The following is a 20,885-nucleotide window of genomic DNA, read 5'->3' on the forward strand; positions in this document are numbered from 1 at the left end:
TTCAATAAGAGTCAGAGGATTCCGTGAAAAGGAGCAAGAGAATTTGAAACAGACATTTGCTGAAGCCTTCAGCCATGCGCTGGGAAGCCCGGGACTTAACTTTGATTGGCAGATTCGGAAAATCTATCGCCAGAACTCTTTGATAGCGGAACAGCGACAGCTCCCGAGGGACATAATTATACATTTCTCTACAAAAGAATCTAGAAACGCGATTGTGCAAAAGTTCCATAATAACAGTCTCCGAGTTGATGACCAGGACGTGATTGTCTTCAAAGATATACCTTTCCAAATGTTGAGAGCAAGAAGGGACTACGCCTTTTTAACTAAAGAGCTTAGGAGTCAACAGATTCGATACAGATGGGAGGCCCCTGCCGGCATCACGGTTACATTTGAGAATCAAAGATTTTGTCTTAACTCTGTTTCGGAAGCTCAAGATTTTTATTGTAGGATTCTGAAGGCGGGACTTCCTGACGCGCTTGGAAGAGAGGAGAGACAAGCGGAAGGAGAAAGCAAACGGCTGGCCATGCGGCTGCAAGATGGAGGGGGTAGCCCCTCCTCCCTCGGAGAAGCAGAAGAACGCAGATCGAGAATTTAGATACTTCAAAAGACTTCCTAAAGTTGAGGACTGAATGGGGGTTTGAGACCTCTCTCCGGTAGAAAAAGTGGACTAATTTTTATCAGAAGGGAAAGCTGGGTGAAACTACTTTGAGCTAGATTCTAAAGTAACGTTAGCATAAATCTGATAGTGGTTAAAAGAATGCGGAATGATTTATGTTGTTTAAACTTTGTTAGATGGGACTATTTTAAAATAGAAGGTTAACTGACTCTTGCTGAAAGCATTATTTGAATATGATCCATGCTATTTAACTTTTATTTGAAGGGAAAGTTGGTTGTAATAGTTCTGAGTTATTTTTCAAATAAACGCTAGTATAAATTTGATAGTGGTAAATATTAGACAAGCAAGAGATGAGGGTAAAATGCATGTGGAATGAACTACGTTATTTGTGGTAAATATCAGACAAGCAAGGGATGAGGGCAAAATTTACGTTGTTTAAAGCTTATTAGAACAGGAAGCCGCTTGGGATTATCTTAAGATAACTGTAAAAAGAATGTGGAATGATTTATGTTGTTTAAACTTTGTTAGAAGCGACTACCTTAAAATAGAAGGTTAACTGAATCTTGCTGAAAGTATTATTGGAATATGTGGAATGATTCATGCTACAAATCGCTCTGAGTTATATTTTAAACAAATGGTAGTACTACGTTATTTGTGATAAATATTAGACAAGCAAGGGATGAGGGCAAAATTTACGTTGTTTAAAGCTTATTAGAACAGGAAGCCGCTTGGGATTATCTTAAGATAACTGTAAAAAGAATGTGGAATGATTTATGTTGTTTAAATTTTGTTAGAAGCGACTACCTTAAAATAGAAGGTTAACTGAATTTTGCTGAAAGTATTATTGGAATATGTGGAAGGATTCATGCTACAAATCGCTCTGAGTTATATTTTAAACAAATGGTAGTATAAATTTGATAGTGGTAAATATCAGACAAGTGGGGGATGAGGGTAAAATACATGTGGAATGAACTAAGTTATTTAAATTCTATTAGAAGGGGAAGTCGGTTGGAATTACAGAAATTGATTCCTGTGTAAAGTAATATCTGATCTACGCTGCTTAACTTTACTAAGAAGGGGAAATCGGGTTAGATTATTTTGAATTACTGTTTGAAAAAGGGGTAAAGAAAGATCATTTACGTTGTTTAAATTTTATTAGATGGGAAAGTTTGATTATTTGTCTGTAAAGTTATATTTGAATATATGGCATAAACTACGCTGCTTAAATCTTACTGGAAGGGATCATGAGGTTTAGGAAGGGAACGGGAGAGTCTACAGAAGGTCGGGGTAAATAGCAAAGAAGTAAGAGATGAGAATAAAATATAGATAGAATGATTTATACTATTTAAGCATAGATAAAGATGGGGGGCTGAGATCAACACAAAGAGTGGTTTCTTTTTTTTCTTTTTTCTCTTTTCTCTTTTCTTTTTTTCCTTTTTTTTCTTTCTCTGCTTTTCTTTTCTTTTTTTTTTTTTTTTTTTTTTTTGATATATTACTTTTATTTTTTAATCCATATGTATACAAGATATCTTAGATAGAAGGTAGTGCCAGGTGTGGACCCTGGGAAGTCGGGAGGATTAGGGATGGGGATTGTGGGGGGTGGGGTGGGGGGGTGTTAATATAGTTTTAATAAGAACAAGAATGTATTTATATACGGTGGTTCCTTTTTTTTAATTATTATTATTATTATTATTATTATTTTCCTTGGTTTACTTTACTTTTATCAGATCAAACAACACTCGAACAAAGGCATACACCAAGGAGGGAGGTAGAGGGAAGGAAGAGGGAGGAGTAAGGAAGGAGTAAGGGGAATGTAAGGAGTAAGGGGAATGTAAGGAGGGTGTCTGGGGAGTAAGGGGAGAAGGAAGGCTTGAGGGGAAAGGGAAGTAGGAGGGGAGTGTTAGAGGGAGAAAGGAAAGTTGGAGGGGGTAGATGGGGTGTATGGAGGACGCAAGGGTTAGGTGGGGTTGTGAATGATGAGTTGTGTTTCCTTTTTACTTGTTCGTTTTATTCCCTTTTTCTTTTTTTTTTCTTTTCTTATAGTAAATACCCTGTATATAAATGATTGCAAATGGAATGTGAAAATTGAATAAAATATATTTCCCATAAAAAAAAAAAAAAATAACAAACTAGAAGCAAAACACCCTGATCTTGTGAGTAAACATATACTCTGCATTCCCGCTAGTACAATGCAGGAAAAGTTCCCTCACTATAATGAAAGGGAATCAGCTTTCAACATTTCTTTATAAGGACATGTGTTGAAATTCTCATGACTGGAAAAGAGTATTCTTGCACATGTGAAGAGGTGCTGTGCAAAGTTCTTAGTTCTGATTAAAATTTCTAGGATACATTCTCCACAATTTAAGCCCCCTTGATTTTAGTGAGAACCAAACTTAACCTTTTTAGCTGTAGATTAACTTAATACCTAGGTTCAGATTATGCTTAAACTGTATGGTGGATTATCTTAGCCTGTGGTGTGAATTCAGTCTCTATCGTTTGTCAACCATATTTTATATTTTTGCATTATCTGTGAACCCAGCAAAAGTAAACTAGTAGCGGCTTAGTACAATCTATATATTTGTTTACAGGATTAAGTTTCTCACCTAACTTTGCTTAACAAGCTGAGTGAACCTGAAAAATGTCACTGCACACAAAGGTAAAATATTATGCTGCTATACCAAAAGTGTACACCATATTTTGTGAAATCTTATTTAAGTCCCTTTTCACCTTTTTCTATTCGTTTTCTGCATTGCATGAAATACTTCCCAACTTTGCCTTGGGAGTTTCTGCAGCTCAAGTAAAGTGTAAACATCTTTCAGATAAATAAGTGAACAAATATTGCAGCTTGATACCTTCTCTATCTCCTGGTGAATGGTGTATTTTATTAATCATCCTCTGCAAAGAATTTCCTAGGGCAGCTTGTTCCTTATTCACATATTTTTGGTCCTCTTTTCAGGTTTGCTTAAAAACCTCCATTGTCAACAGAGACTATCTGACAGCAACAGCTATTGCATTTCTGGTTGACCGGTTTTTATATTGGGTTGATGGTTCCAGCCAGCTTCTTCAAATTGTCAAACGGCTGCATCAGTTTGAGCCTACGGTACCAATTGCCCCTCAACTGGTTATCCGTCAGGCTCGCATCTCTGTGAATTCAGGTAATGAAATGCTGTCTGCAAGCCCCTTGACCCCTTCTCCATTTTCTTAGCCCAATTCCAATTAGAAGATACTTGACTTTCAAGAGGATACTTTGTCTCTTTCTGAAGGTGCCATTTCTTTATGCCATGCACTTTGCCAACACAAAGTTTCTAATGGGGAAGAAAAACAGGAAAAAATTGTAAAAGAATGTGGAAAACTCTAATTAGAGCTTTTGTTGCCTAAAGGCTGCTCCCTGCCAATCGCCCTCAACTTCCCTCGGGCTCACGAAGAAACTTCTACCTCAGAAAAATATTGCTACCTTTTCAAGATGTTTCTGGGCCCATAACCTGTCAGAGAATTGCATAGCAGGTGTCCAAATGGAACCAGAAACACTGAAACAAACTTGTTTTATATAAATAAATATTTTATTTATACACTAAATTAGATAGTCAGGCAAACAGGAGCTTCATCAGGTAAGTCAATACAGCAGGAACATCATGAGGTAAATTGCAAAACACACAGAGCACACCAGAAAAAAAAAGATGGGAAACAAGGAAACTTCCTCTCCAGACCCACAGTAACCAATCACAGCACAGATTGCCTCATGCAGAAGCTAGCAATCTACAACCAATTGACCACAATTGTGTTTTGGCTCACTGCACAATCTCACTGCTCCAGCTACTAAATTAAAAAATCATAACATAAAAACTGAGAGGTAAATTACTTATAAGTAACTCAAGAACAATACCGAGTAACACAAGATAGATAGCATACATAATAGACTTTTCTCCTCCTCCACTTTTTTCCAAAAATAAGAGGTGAGTTGGGATGAGAGAGATGACTGACCCAAAGTCATCTAGCTGGCTTTTATGCCTAAGGCGAGACTAGAACTCTGTCTCCTATTTTCTAGGCCAGAACCTAAACCACTACATCACTCTGGTTCTTTATTTTTGGAAAAGGATTATTGTAAGAAGAAAATGAAATCTTTGTTTTCAGCAGTTTGGTAAAGGATAATGAAATTATAATCTTTTTAATAACTTCATTTCAACACAATACAAGCAGAAATATTAAGCTTTCTAGTATTCTCACGGCAAATCTGAAAAATAGATATGTAAAAAAAAACAGAGGGATAGGTCTCTGTTCATTCTTTTAATTCAATGTTCGTCAAAGTAGCATATCAAAAGCATAAAACCTCAATAGAGCAAAATATTTGTTTGGATGAATCTGACCACCACCACCACCACCCCCACACACACACACAACTAAGCATTCCAAGGCTGTGCATTGTCTCATTGTTTAATATATTGTCTTCAATAGGGCTTAATAAATTGCAGCTTTAGCTGACAGAGTGAGACTGAGGCCATCATATCAAGCAGTCTTTAACCAAGGCTGCTGCTTAGTCACAGCCTAATTTAAGGTGGGTCCTGATCATGATAACAAGACACTACAGCCCAGGTTAACAAGTAGATCCCCATATGCCATTTTTCACTAAAGGGAAGCTACAGTTATTTAAAAGAAAGCCTATAATTATGTCAAGCATGGTGAGAAATCATTACCACAAAGTTGATTGCATGTGAAGTAATGCAGCTAGAATTCACCCTGATGATCATTGCAACTAAAGCAGGGGTGTCAAACTCATGTCATCATGGTGGCGTCATGTGACATATTGGGACTTTTTTCCCCTTTGCTAAACTGGGGGTGGGAGTGACCAGTGGGTGTCGCATCTGGCCCACGGGCCAGGAGTTTGACAGCCCTGAACTAAAGGAACATTACTCATGAAATGATATTGCCCTATCATGTTGATAATAACAAAAATATTTAATATTTCTAGGTAAATTATTGAAGGCTGAATATATTCTTAGCAGTCTTATTATTGACAATGGAGCAACAGGTAAATAAATTGTGGTTTTTATACTTCTTTCCATTTTAATTGATATATTCCTGTTATTGCTAGTTATAGCTTTCACTGGGATATGCAAATAATTTTGGATGCGTGTTCCTTAAGTTATAAATTTATTCGTTGGGAGAAAAACTTCATTTTGGTTTTACATCTTTAATTTTTCATGTTTCACCTTGCATGTTAGCTCTATTGGGAACCAATTTTAATGTATCGTCATTTTTTTAATAGCTCACTGAAGAACTGTAGTGTGTGTGTTTGTGTGTGTTAATTAATGAGTCTTTGTAGAAAGATATAATATAAGCAACTACCATTGTAGTTATATCCAATGATAAATATGTCATTAAATAAAATATAGAATAATGTATTTATGTCTTTGAAAGTCTCCCAGAACTTAAGTTAAAAAACAACTAGTTGTAAAACAAGGATTGTTAATTTCAACCAAGTGTTAAATTCTGGTCTTCCTATTATTATTCCTCATCTTTAAAGCTCTGAATTATATTTTACTGACCTTTTCCTTTTAATTTTTAGGAGTATGGAAGTACTGCAAAGAAAGTGATCGTATTCTTGTTCAATCTGTCTGTATACAGATCAGAGGACAGATTCTACAGAAACTGGGTAGGTTTGTTAGATAAATTCAAGAATCTCACTTTTTATGCTGTTCCAAGGCTATAACTTTGGAAAAGATTGCATAGTAATTGTTTCATGTGGACAAATTTGGTGGAAAACCCAATCTATAAAAATAAATAAGGAGATAATTTGCACCTAATAACACTAATAACAATACATCAATGATCTCTTGAGAGCCAGCTAATGTAGTGATTGAAGACATTGGATTAGTAGCTGGGAGAGTAGAGTTCTAATCTTGCTTTAGGTACCAAAGTTAACTGGATGATTTTGAGCAGGGCTGTCAAACTCGTTTCCTGCAGGCTGGATGTGTCACTTGCTGGCCACGCCCATACCCTGTTTAGCGAAGGGGGGGGAGTCGTGATACATCACATGACGATGCAAGTTTGATACTCCTGATTTTGAATTTGTCATTCCCTATCAGGTGTAGGAGGTAGGCAATTGCAAACTATCTACATTTGCCAATAAAACTTCATGGATACCACGTCATTGCCAGGCCTCAGGACTGACTTGAAGCCACTAATATGGATATTCATTGAGAAACAAAATAATCTTAAATGTTACTTAAAGTAAATGTTTTTCATACTAAAAAATATTTCTTAACAAAAATATGAAGTTTTGGTATAATTTCTAATACACAGTTTGTTTTGCATTATGTTGACATATAATTGCTGTCGTTTAATATAGAGATAAAAATAGATGTACATATTCATATAAATATGTACATATTTAATATTTAAATATATAAATATGAATTCATAGGCTTTCTTGATAGTGGTAACAAATACATTATGAATAAATACTCATTGCCAGTATTTGTTCCTATCATGAAATGTTCAACCCTTGTCATTACCAGAATTTATGAACTGGCTCCAATATTCATCACTAGCAAAACTCTTTCTGAAAAATGAAACAAATGTTTTAAAAATGAACATTTGTTTATGTGTGTTGTATTTTAGGGATGTGGTATGAAGCAGCAGAGTTGATTTGGGCCTCAATTTTGGGTTATTTTACACTTCCCCTGCCAGATAAGAAGGTAATAAATGTATTTTTGACACCTTGAATATTTCCTACCCAGTTATGCCATATGTTTGAGTACTTTGTGTGCTTATTAGAAGCTCATATTAAAAATGGGCATGTTGATAACTGATTGTATACATTCAAATGACTACAAAGAAACAGGCTGCTTCATTAAAAAAAATATTTTGAAGAGGCAAAATTCCATGTTCTCTGAAGCCCCTTGGTATTTGAGCCATTGGCATCTAAGGGACAGTTTTGTCTTTCTGTTCTGATCTTAAAAAGTGAAATAGCTTGAAGTGAGAAGTTTTGAGACTCTGGTTTATATAGATGCCTGTATCTAAGAAAGAAATAGAGTCTCTAGAAGAATGAGGACACTTTATGCTTTCTCTCATGGATTCATTGACACAGGCAGGCATATATATGCCGCCACCACCACAAAAATATGATTCTACAGTTTATACCTTAAAGCAATTTAGTTTAAGATGAAGGATGATTAATTGATAGCAAATTTAATTTTGAACAGGATCAGTGTGAAAATTTAATTAGAGGTAAATTAATTGAAGAGAAATTACTGATTTGGAATAATTGAAGCATAGCAGGTGATTTGGATGGGGAATTAATTGTGAAATTTAAATATATTTCCTTATTTCTATATTTGCATCTACAATATGAGTTAGTTTATTAGTATTCTTCAGGTCACTGCTAATCTGGAAAAAATATTGATATATCTAATTAATCTTGAGTTGTTTCAGCAGACATAAAACCTGCAAGTACCTAATATCACTGTTCTCATTATTTACTAGTGTCTAAAAGTTCATCTTGTTCAACTACTGTACTTCATATTGTCGAGATTTATTGTAATCTTCATGATAAGATCTTCTCACAAATGGAAGGATGTAGATTGTTGCAAATCTATTGCAACAAAAAAGTAAATTTTCTTCAGAAATATATATATTTTAAAATTTCCTGACTGGTGAAAAAAAAGTTGATTTTTCTTGTCCCACTAGAATTAGGTAGATAAAGAGCCTTAGATGTCATTTTTTCTTTCTTTTGACATGTTTGAAATAGCCTAAAATAGAAGCAAACTCCAAATAAATATATATTCATATGTGTTCTTTTTTAGGGAATAGCTACCTCACTGGGTATTTTGGCAGACATCTTTATATCCATGAGTGAAGAAGATTACATCAGATTCAAAAACAATTCACAGCTTGGCCTGGTAACTATTTTTACAGCAGAGATGAACCTGCTTTAAATAATTTTCATACATACATACTTTGCATTGTGCAGAGTACAGAAAAGGAATAAACAATATAAATCAAAGGAATTGAACAAGAAAAAAGAAAAGTAAACTTAGCTAATACTAATATATATCAACATCATTCATCATATCGCTTTATAGGTGTCTTCCCTTGCTAACCATTCTTGTTTCTACTGCATCCATATAGTTCACATATTTAGCCTTTTGTTGTTTCTCACCTTTCTTTTCAAGGCTTTCAGTAACTCCATCCCACTTTCCTCTCAACCCATTCACCTTTCATATATTTGTTTTGTATTTGAAGTTCATCATTTTCATTGTTTGACCCATCTTTTTTTTTACATCATTTATTGATGTTTGTATTCAAGTCACATTTGTGCATCACTCATTCATTCACGACCATGTGTTATATAGCTTGTTTATCTGCATGTACTCAACTCCCCCTTCTGTACAACAAAGTAGGGAGGCTGTTACTATAGCTATTTTTCACTTATTTTAACCAGCCACACAATATCCACTCTCTTTCTACAAACATTTTCATTATTCAAAATCCATTCATTTTTTCATTTATTTTAAATGTTAATGTAAAAAAAAAAACATACTTGCTCCAGTTATTACCAGTTGTGTATACTTTACAATTGATCCCTCAATTTTCCAATTCAAATGCAAGTAAATTTAATAAATTTATTTTTGAAATCTATATTTCTAATTGCATCAGACACACATTACATTCACTAAATTATTTGGACTGTCAGGAATCTACAGGATATTTTTTGTTTACTGATATACAGATACATTACTGTATCATCCCATCCAGCATACAGGGCGGGGCATAACCTTTTCCTAGGGGGTCACAGCAACACTTGTAATAACAACACAAATAATTCATACACCATTCGAAAGCCCATCAAAAACTGAGTTTATTGACACGATTTAATAGTCAGTATGACCACCATTAGCCCTTCGAACAGCATTCAAACGAGGTGGATAAGAACACAACAAATCTTCAAACAGTTCCGTTCGATTTTCCAGATTTTTCAACACAGTTTCCAAATTCATTCTCAAAGTTTCAACCGAATATCAATTTTGACCTTGCTCCTGAATCATCAGAGCTTCCACTTCATCCTTAATTATGGCCCCAATGTTCTCTGCCGGATTGAGATCTGGCGAATTTCCCGGCCAGACGTCATTGCCCCAAAATTCGACATTGTTTTCCTTTAACAATTGCTGAGTCGCATTTGCACGCATGCAAGGAGCTTTGTCATGAAGAAAGACAGCCTCACCAACCACCAAGACATTGTCTGGATCACTGAGAAATGGAATGACATTCTCCAATAAAATTTTCTCACGGAAATAACTGCCATCCCAGGATTCCCCTTTATCCTTCAAAACCCAATGCAGTTTCTTGGCTGTGAAAATGATGAAAATCCCGATGCAAGTCGGATTGCGAACGATTTGTCGATATCGTTCATGTTTGGCGATGTCGTCGACGTCTTTAGCCCAAATTCGATCGTTCTGGAAATTCGGTTTTCGAATGGCATAAACGAAGAATTCGTCAGATGGCGCCAAATGAAGAAAATCTTCCTCGGTCCATTCAGACAACCAATCGCACAACCAAAGCCGATCTTGAACGTGTGTTTGAGTTTTCAATGGTTTGCAAATGACGTGGAATGGCTTCAAACCTTCTCGTTCTCGATATCGGCCAATTGTCCTTTGATCAACTCGTTTTCCACGAATTTGAAGGATTTCTTGGGCCACTTTTCGGTTTCCTTTTCGTTGTTTGCGACTGCCAGTTGCAATGATGGCTTTGCTTTCTTGGGACAGTTGCAGAGGACGCCCTTCTCCAAATTTTGTGAAACATTCTTGGGCTGTTTTGTTCCAATTATCAGTAACCCAATCCGGATGACGTTTCAATTTGTTTGCAATCCATTTTCGATTGATAAACGTCGCTCCAGCATCGTGAGCCTCTCGAAAGGCAATGCATTTTATTCTGTCAATGATCCTTTGTTCTTCCGAATCAAATTTTCCAGCCATTCTTAAAGCAAATTTAACATTTAATAGCTCATTCAATTCAGTTTTTTATGGGCTTTAAAATGAGGTGTCGCGGAAGTTGTAAACTGCTGTCGATCTTGCTGTGACCCCCTAGGAAAAGGTTATGCCCCGCCCTGTACTTTCGCCATTCCTTATTTATTTGACCAAATATACATTAAGCAAATAAGATGATATTACACCCATTTGTATTATTTCAGTTTGCTATTGAGCCATTCTGTAAGAATTCCATTTATTATCATTACATATGCTATCATATACTGCTTTTGGCACATTTATCAAACAAATAGTTTGTAATTCAAGCCTATTCTTTTTATCATACACTGTCTCTCAATCAAGAGATGCAATTGAGTCTATGTCATATAAAAATGCATTTAAAACTGTCAAAACAAGTATCTTTCAACGTCCATTTGTTATTTTATTAGAACCTTCTTAAAGAATTCGATCATCGTTTACTTTCAGCTGCCGAAGCTTGCAAGCTGGCTGCAATCTTGAGTCAGTTCACACCATTGTTTGTGCTCACTGCAGTTGTAAGTACCATGTTCAGCATTCCTATTTTCTTCCACTCTGAAAACTGTTTACAGTGGTCTTTCTCAACTACTGATATATTATGATCCTAACAAGATTATTAATCTTGCTTTACTTGATGCTGGAGTAGAAAATGTGGTTTCTTTCTCATTTCAAGGCTATAATTCCCGTATGTAATTTATTCATTCATTCATTCATTCATCACATGTTTACACTACCAATTATATCTAAGTGACTCTGGGTAGCTAACAAAATTGGTTGAGTTAATTTGGATGTTTTGTATCTTTAATTTGGATGTTTTATCTGTTTCTGTTGTAATTATATCCATTCTTGCTTGAGACTGATTATGTTCTTTTAATGGTTTTGAGGTGTTTTTAGTGTATTCCTCTAAGTTCCCCCATTTTCTACAAAGATGAGCAGTGATTTAAAATGTTATGCTAAATAAATGTATGTTAAAATAAAACTAATAATAATATTTCACTAAAGGTAGAAACTATAATCAACTGAAAATTGAAAACAATTGTGATTACATGGTGGAATAGATTTTTAAGGGACTTGACACCTATATTGACCCACGAATTTGACAAATCCTATTCATTCCCACTATACTTATTTTTCAGAATATCCGGGGAATGTGTTTGCTAACTTACAGCTGTTCAAGTTCATGTCCTCCAGAAAAGCAAGCATTTTATTTATCACAAGCAAAGGAATCCTTTGAAATTGGTTTATTGAGCAAGAAGGACAAAGAACTAGTCACCAGCAAACAGGAGCTTCACAGTTTTATCAAAGCAGCTTTCTCCCTTGCCAAAGTACACCAGCGGCTGTATGGAGAAAGGAAGGGCCTTAATCAGGTGAATCAGTTGTGCCAGGAAGCTTTGGAGAAGCTTTATGCTTACAGTTATTCACTTCAAAATGAAGAGCAGGAAAAAGAACTGCTTGCTAAAGACATTATGTCCCTGGTCATGTCGGTTAAAGAACAATTGCAAGTGCAAAATTTTCCTAATTCAGATGCCAAATCCTACATTCCTGATAGCTATAAAACGGATGTCAAAAAACAGGTTCTGAATGGTGATTTGAGCTTTGTGGAGGTTCTCAGAATGTATTTTCAGCATCATGAATCAGTCTGTGATGTTTTTGAAAGTACTTGCAGAAATCATAAAATTAGACCAGGAAACGGGAAGGCAAGAGCCTGTATAACAACTTTGAAGACCGAAACCAGAAATATGGATACCATATGTGCTACTGAAGCAAATTGTCATTGTGAAAATCAGAGTGTACCAATCCCAGTTTCACAGAAAGCAGGGAAAAGACACGATGGCCTTAAAGACCAAACGGGAAAGAAAATTTCTCGCATTGTGACAAGGAGGGTTTCTCTTGATGAACAGACAGAAAGTGAAACTTCTGATAATCAAAAGAAAGCTGGTGAGGTTTCAGTTGATTCCCAAAGTGGGAATAAAGTCTTTAGTGAACTGGGAACTTGGAGCAAATTGTCCAGATCAAGCTCTAATACTAGTTGGGAAGAAATTGTCAATAATAAAAAAGATCTACCCCAAGATGAGGTGCAGAAGGCAAAGAATACTATGGAGTTGCCTGAAGATATTGAAAAGAAAATTCAAGAAAGTGATCTTTGTTTATTAACTAATAAAATACACAAAATCACACTTCAACACTCTCAAAATGACACAGGTTCTTTAAAGCATCCCTTTCCAAAAAGCATACCTTTCACTAATACACCAAAAGAATTGGACCCAAATTTAAGAAAGAAGCATATGGAGGCAGGAGTGGATGCTTCAAAACAGTCACCCAGCAGAGCTAGTAGCAGCAACTCCAAACAAGATAAAGTAATGAGTTTTACATCTGAAAAAGATCCTTTTGGAATAATTTCTTCAGGGAAGGTTTCCAGAACCAAGGACAGCAGCAATGTTACTATTTCTAGTATTGGAAAAGGAAGGATCGAAGACAATGCAAACCATACACGAGATTCAGGCCCAATAAGTAGAAATCATTGGCAAATTGTTGACTTAGAAGGAGAAACAGAAGATGGGACAGAAGATTCACTAATGAATCCAGATCTACCCAGTGAACAGATATTACCTGTTTTTGTAAGAAACAATGTATTTAAAGCTGAATGTGACCCTTTTGTACAAAATTGGATCAACCAATCTGCCAATATGACATTAACAGGATCCTCCTCTAAAATATCTGAAGTTAAAACACAAACAGAAGATGACTGGGAACTGGTTTCTGATGATAGAAGAGAGTTAACAGACCATTGTACTAATGAAGGTATAATAAAAGATCCACAAAATCACAGGATTGAGACCCCAAGTGATTTATTAGGATCGGGCAACAAGCAGGTTTCAAATCATTCTGGTGACTGTGCTACAACTGAAGAAGATGAAGGTGAAAATGTGGGGGTCATTTTAAACAGCAGCCACAGCTCAAGCTCTCTGAAATCATGGTACAAAGGACCCAGTTTTTCCAGTAGTTTTTCTAAACTGGGAAGTTCTCCCTTAATGAATTCTAGTGGAAGCTCTTTTTCCTTTATTAGCATGGTCAAAGAACAAATGCAACAAGCTCGTACTCTGAGTAATGATGATTATAACAAGCTGTTTTCGGGTGTTGAACATTCTTGGCTAGTTGAGAGAATGAAGAATACAGGGGTCTTTAAACCAAACCTCCTTCATAAAACACACCGTAAGTCACATTTTCTAAACTATTATCTTTGCTCCAGGAATTTTGATCCCAGTAAATCTATGCTATTTTCAGAGGCAGAAGTTGGTTGCATCCTGGCATTTTCATACTGATTTATAAATTTGGACCATTTGACTCATGGTAGGGTTACCAGCTCATCCACCCTGTTTGAGATCAGAAGCTCAGTAGGACTGGATGCTATGGCCAGCAGTATACTTATTTGTTTTACATATTTACCACCAAATTTTGAGGGATAAATATCAGTCAATATTGTCTAGCCTCATTCTGAATTTGTATTTCTTCTTTTCTTCCAATTTCTATCTTAATGCATGAATATCAAAATCCAAGATATATCCTGTAGTACAACTGTCTGTACCAGAGCAAATGTGGTAACAGCCTGCATGTTACGTCAAACCAATCACATAATTATTTGGGGGAATGATGCAATTAACACTATTCTCTCCATGCTACCACACAGAATGCCATTAGGCTATTCCTTTCTTTTTTCTTCCTCAAAGCTGCAACTGACCACACATACAGAAGTTCTATGACTGCTGGAGTCAGATGGTTGCATAGAATCTTGTAGTCCATTGCTGGAAAGAGGGTAGTACAGTGAAGGGCATAATACTCGCCCTATGGCTACATTGAAGCTAATTAAACACACAAGCTTCATTCCCTGCCAATGCAAATTTCATCAAAATGTTGATGTGAAATTGAATAAAATTTATTTTTCATTTAAAAATAAAGGGGAAAAATGAGGCTGCTGAAGTTAGGAAAAGATCAAGACTTATGAATTCAGATCTTGCTATTATGTTTGTTACAATTGTCATTCTAAGGATTTTGTGTCATATTTATATTCTTAAAACGTAAGATGTAAAGAATCTGTTAATGATTTAATAAGAGGCAGAATCTAAATACTGATATACATATATTTCAATTAAAGTTCTGTATCTGCTGCAGAATCATTTGATTTTAGTGTTTTTGTGGTTATCATATACAATACAATATACTTCGTTGAAGGGCATGACCGTAATTGTTTATACGTCTGTCGTCATCAGCAAGATATTATTGAGAAATAACTTCTTAGTCCAAAGCAATTCATCTTGTTTTGCTTTTCTGTGCACATGTGAGGCTGATAGTGCTATGCTGCAGTACAGATCAGGTTGCGAAAGTATATGTGACATACTGTAACTCTGTCACTTCATCCCTTTTTTTCTCTAGATGCTCTTCTTTTGAAATATTCTAAGATATCTGGGCTGTGGACAGCTCAGGAAACAGCTGCATATATTGGAGATAACTTGAGTGTGGCAAAGAAAGGCAAGCAGAGGAATGCTTTTTGGATGCACTTTCTGCACCAAGAAGAAACCCTGGGAAGGTATGACTCGACCTAATATATGATCTGGAAAAGTTCACGCAAGCTCCATATTGTGTTGTATTTGACTACATATAGGACTCCTAGTAGCAGAATCTTACTTCAGCCTTTGTAAGTATTCCACCATTGCGGAGGCTACATGCTATTTTAGCAGGCTAGGATAAGTGGCAAATACAATCTAAGCAGTCTGGCGCTACTTGATTCCCACATCTGCTTCCTGAGATAACCTTTCCCAATCTGAGTACCTTCTAAATCAATGATGGCTAACCTTTTTGTTCAGTGCCACAAAAGTGAGCACGTGTGCCGGCACCCATAATGCAAAGCCCCCACCCCCACATGTGCATGCACGCACAACCCCCGCCTCACATTCCCCTCCCCATGCACGTCACACTGCTCGCCTCCAAGCTGAGCTTGGTATTTCCTCCGGGGGCCTGGGGAAGGCTATTTTCGCCCTCCCCAGGCTCTAGGAAAGCCTCCTATCGGAACTTCTCCCATTGGGTCTGTTTTTTGCCCTCCCCAGGCTTTGGGGGCTTTCCTGAAGCTTGGAAAGGGCAAAAACGGCCTCCCCCAGCCCTATGGATGGCTGAAAATCAGCTGACGGCTCGTGTGCAGGGAGATGTGGCTCCAGGTGCCACCTGTGGCACGCATGCCATAGGTTCACCATCACAGCTCTAGATTATAGACTTCGTTTTCAATTTCCAGAATTCCCCAGTAGTAAAATCATTGCTGACCTGAAGTACTCACATGTATTGAGTACCCATATTATCAAAGGATGAATTTCAGGTACCAGACCAGGTTGCTTCTGAAGTTGAATTAGGGAAAGGGTAACATTAAGATAGCAGATATCCTGAGTCAACCTGAATCCTGCGTGACCCGTCAAAAGCACGAAGGACAAAATCGTGCTCGATGAAAGCGCGCATGTGATGTCATCACAGCGCGACGAAAAAAAATAAAAATTGAAATAAAATTAAAATTAAAGCAAGCCGATTCACATAAAGGTAAGGGTTAGGTTAAGGGTTAGGGTTAGGGTTAGGTTAAGGGTTAGGGTCAGGTTTAGAGCGTTAGCGTTAGGTTTAGCGTTAGGTTAAGGGTTAGCGTTAGGTTTTTCGTTACGTTAACGGTTAGGTTTAGGGTTAGATTTAGGGTTAGGTTAAGGGTTAGGTTTAGGGTTAGGGTTAGGGTTAGGTTTGGGGGGGTTAGGGGAAGGTTTTAGCTTTATTTTTACATTTTTCGATCACAGCGCGATGTTTTCGTCGCGCTGTGATGACGTCAAATGCGCGCTTTCGTCGAGCGCGATTTTGTCCTCCGCGATTTTGTGGTGGAACCGAATCCTGGGGGTGGGGGAACTTCCAGCGATTATTTTGTCATGAATCTCCTCCTCTACAGTTCTTCCTGTACAAGGCTTCCTTCAATATTATTGATGTTTTTCATGAAGACCTTTGTCTCTCCCCACTTCTATTCCAATAGCCCATCAATTGCATGATTATATCCCTATTTTGTTAGGCACTTTCCAAACATAAGGAAAACTTGTATCAGTCATAAAGCATTTTTCCTTCTTTTGCAAAATAAAGTATAATTAAAAGGTGGAGGGGAAAATAAAGGAAAACAGAAGGAGATTCAGAACCTTTTCTACTATGAACCCAGACTGACTTATAAGATAGTGATTCCTCAGCTATGGAAAATCTTCCAGGTTATTCATAGGGTCATTCTGCCTAGATCATATTTAATGTGTTTATATTAAATATATATATATATTCATGTCACACCTAAGCTGCTATTGGAGAAGAGCAATGGACACATTTTCTAAATAAACATGAATTATTACTGTGGTATGTGTTATATTAGTCCCAGTAATTGGAGAATATCATTTGTGTCGTGTGTTACAATATCCCTAGGTATGTTGGCAAAGAATACAAAGAAGAAAAAGAGATTATGTACCATTTCAATGATGTGGAACGGCAAATGACAGCTCAATACTATGTGACAGAATTCAACAAAAGACTGTATGAGCAAAAAATCTCTACACAAATCTTTTACATCCCATCAGTGGTACTCTTGGTAAGGAGTAAACAAAAAGCTATAAGGAATTCAGCAGAAGACAAGGGAGAAATGTCCTCATGAAAATAGTGGACAGTATCTATACTGTTCATATTGTAACTCTCTTATTTCTTTTTCAGATACTAGAAGGCAAGTCTATCCAAGGATGTGTAACTGTGGAACCCTACATTCTAGGAGAATTTGTGAAGTTATCCAACAACACCAGTGTAGTAAAGTTGGAGTACAAAGCCACAGAATATGGACTTGCATATGGTCATTTCTGCTATGAATTTTCCCAAGGCACAGATGTGGTGGTCGATTTACAAGGTTTGTAAAACATGCAGTCATCATGTGGTGAAACCTAACATTTTATTAGATCAATGGTTTATTAAAAGCTGAGGTTTGTTTTGAACAGGCATACCTTCTTCATCATGTGACTATTTAGAGTTCTAATTTCAGTGGCCATAGAATGCTAAATAATTACATGAGACGAAGATGAGAGGAAGAACAAAAATGTTGGCAGGGAGAAGGAAGAATGGAATGGAACTAATATATCTCAAAAGCAGCCAAATAGCAGCAAAAATTTTAACTGATTGATTGGAAGATGCAAGTGATTAATGTCCATTTCACTTAAGCTATAAGTAATTTCTCCTAAGTAGATTCCATAAATAATTTAGATGCCATTTGTCCTCATTTGTGAAAATAAATCTGAAGACATTTTTCTACTCAAGTTATTATGGTGTCATGGCTGTTCAATGAGAGGGATTACCGTTAGGAATCAACCTTGATTCAAAGACACTGACTATTTATTTGGTATGTTCAAATCAATGTTGATTTCTGATACTTATATAGTTTTCTTGGCAAAATTTTTGAAGTGCTTGTTGTTGCCTTCTTCCTTTTTCTGGAAAAGAGTGGCTGGCCCAAGGTCACCCTGTTGCCTTTCTGAAAAATAGAATTAAAACTCATAAAATCCCAGTTTCTAGCCCTGAGGTCCTCTGCCCTTTCATCCAGTTGCATAACCAATATTTACTGCTGAAATATTTTAGGAACATAGAATCAAAAGAGCATATAATTCTACTTCCGCTGTACTTCGTACTTTGAAACTGTTTTAATTGTTACATTGTCAATAAATACACCTTTAATACTAAGGGACTAAGATAGATCTAGATTCAAATCCATCTTTAGCCATGGAAACCTGCTTGGTGATTAGGCCAGTTACTCTTTCTTGGTGCAACCCACTTCACAAGGTGGTTGCCAGGGAAAATTGTATAAGGAAGTGCTATGTATACTACCAAATGGAATATAAATCAAATAAATAAAAGATTACAACTTTTAATCAATGGGAACATTTTCAAAGCTGCGCAGTCACAAGTCATCATGTGTGAGTTGGATGGCTATATAAATTTGTTTAATAAATAAAATATTTTTTGTGCATTTTCACGATTATGTTTGCTTGGAGTAGGAGAGCTTATATAATGCCTACATTAAGAAAATGACTTTTTGTTCTGTTTTCTTTTGTTTCCCTTTGGACAGGCTGGGTGACAGATAATGGAAAAGGCCTCATCTATCTTACTGATCCCCAGATCCATTCTGTCTCTAAGAAAGAAACATCAGGCCTCACAAACTTTGGAAAGAAAGGAATCTACTATTTCTTCAATAATCAGCATACAGAATGCAATGAAATCTGTTCCCGTCTTTCATTGACAAGACCTACCATAGAGAAACCAAAGTGATATTAGATTATCTGTGCCCCTTTACCCAAGAGTCCCTGATGTGACTTTTCAATAAACATCTTTTCCCTTTTTTTGAAATATCTGCACCATAATATACAATTAATATTGTGTTATGTGTGTTCTGATATCAAAAGCTCATTCTGTGATAAGACAGAGATGTTACTCATAAGGAGACACCACGCCAGAGGTGGGTTCCTACTGGTTCGGACTGGTTCAGCCAAACTGGTAGTAACTTGCCAACCTGGGTTGCTGGAACCAGCAGCGACCCAGGCCTGTCACGCTCCTGAACTGGTTCTCTCGCTGGCGCCATCTTGTTTTTGCCTTCTGTGCATGCACAGAGCAGTTTTTGTTACTCTGTGCATGCCCATACAGCAGGCATCAAGTACATGCATGCTAAGGACATGCATGCGCACCGCAAATCTCGGAGTGAACCGGCAGTAGCGGCAGCCGGAACCCACCACTGGACCATGCATTTAGTTGCTTCTTTCATATCTTACTCTTTGTACAATTGCAGTGTTGTATACACAGAAGTACAGAAATACCGGTAACTTTGTACCTCAGCTTCATATAAATTAGTCATTGAAAGTCAGTACTGATCAAAGGCAGCCTATACACCACCTTACCTTATCTGGAAATGATTATTAATGCAGCTGAGCAAAGCTAAATAGGCTTGGTAAGACTCTCAGTTCAGCAAACTCTCTTGTTCTTTATGTCATGCATTTTAAGTACATTTTCTTCCAAAAGGCTGCATTTCTCCCTTCTTGTATTAATACTGTAACATAAATAAACTAGCTGAGCACTGTTAAATTCATTAGTCAACAGACTTCAACAACCGGTTTGGTTTTATACACAAAGAAGAGGGAGTCAAACTATTCTCCAAGGCACCTGAGGGTAGAACAAGAAGCAATGGGTGGAAACTAATCAAGGAGAGAAGCAACTTAGAACTGAGGAGAAATTTCCTGACAGTTACAACAATTAATCAGTGGAACAGTTTGCTTCCAGAAATTGTGAATGCCCCGACATTGGAAGTCTTTAAGAAGATGTTGGATAACCATTCATCTGGAACAGTACAGGATTTCCTGCCAAGGCAGTGGGTTGGACTAGAAGACCTCCAAAGTCCCTTCCAACTCTGCTATTGTATTGTAAGTGGGAGCTCTGTTTTGAACTTGAGTCATGGACCATGGATTCATTTTCCACTTATTATCCAGGGACCAACAAGGGACATGATAATAGTTGCCCACATGTTAAAAACAATACCTCGTATTATAGTCATGGAATCAAGGTGACCCCAAAAAATTCACAAGGAAGAAGGAATTTTTTTTCTAGTTGTGATAATTATGGATGTTACAGGTCATGGTCTAATTATCCGGTATCCTGATGTTTCTCTTCAAGTGCCTGGCATCTTCAGAGGTATAAATCATATACTTCTTGAAAACTAACAAATGAAAACAAAAATAACTTCATAAAAACCTAAACACCACCAATGTTAAAACATTGAAGCAACAAAAACATAATTAGAAGCAATTAAAAAGCCCTACATTTAACTTTTTTCTTAAAAAGTCAGTGTCAAAAATCAGCAATATTATCTTTAACACAGATCTCATATTTGTGATAGAGAAAGATGCATTCCATAAAACTATTTAAAACTGGTCTTAATTTATTCCATAGTGTTTTTTAAAGAATGTACAGTATTAAACCAAACCTTAAAATAAAACATTGACTAAGAAGTCAATAAATAAGAATGTTAGTTAATAATTCAAAATAAAAGTATAATTGTGGAAAGAGCTTGGATCTAAAGAGCTTAATGACATATGAACTTGTTATGTGTTTTTTTAGACATGTATGTGTTTAATATGTAATTAAAATACTAGAATTATTAAATTGCTAATCTGATGCAAAACTATACCAGCAGGAATAAA

The 20,885-nt window shown here is 36.5% G+C and overlaps 1 protein-coding gene across 1 annotated transcript in view; it reads left to right on the top strand.

Annotated features, from left to right (window-relative positions):
- Positions 1-19,046, top strand: part of ALPK1 (alpha kinase 1) — a 67,572-nt gene extending 48,526 nt beyond the window's left edge. Inside the window, exons 6-16 of the mRNA XM_087724217.1 lie at positions 3,573-3,771; positions 5,583-5,642; positions 6,180-6,266; positions 7,235-7,311; positions 8,419-8,514; positions 11,028-11,132; positions 11,751-13,827; positions 15,046-15,199; positions 17,092-17,254; positions 17,374-17,560; positions 18,767-19,046. Of these exons, the coding sequence (XP_087580343.1) occupies positions 3,573-3,771; positions 5,583-5,642; positions 6,180-6,266; positions 7,235-7,311; positions 8,419-8,514; positions 11,028-11,132; positions 11,751-13,827; positions 15,046-15,199; positions 17,092-17,254; positions 17,374-17,560; positions 18,767-18,966 (3,405 nt within the window). The 3' untranslated portion in view covers positions 18,967-19,046. The remainder of the gene's footprint in view (positions 1-3,572; positions 3,772-5,582; positions 5,643-6,179; positions 6,267-7,234; positions 7,312-8,418; positions 8,515-11,027; positions 11,133-11,750; positions 13,828-15,045; positions 15,200-17,091; positions 17,255-17,373; positions 17,561-18,766) is intronic.
- Positions 19,047-20,885: the final 1,839 nt, after the last annotated feature.

Source organism: Thamnophis sirtalis, unplaced genomic scaffold (assembly GCF_051295495.1).
Source record: "Thamnophis sirtalis isolate CommonGarterSnake01/CBP01778 unplaced genomic scaffold, rThaSir2_p1.2 scaffold_10, whole genome shotgun sequence".
NCBI classification, from domain to species: Eukaryota; Metazoa; Chordata; class Lepidosauria; order Squamata; family Natricidae; genus Thamnophis; species Thamnophis sirtalis.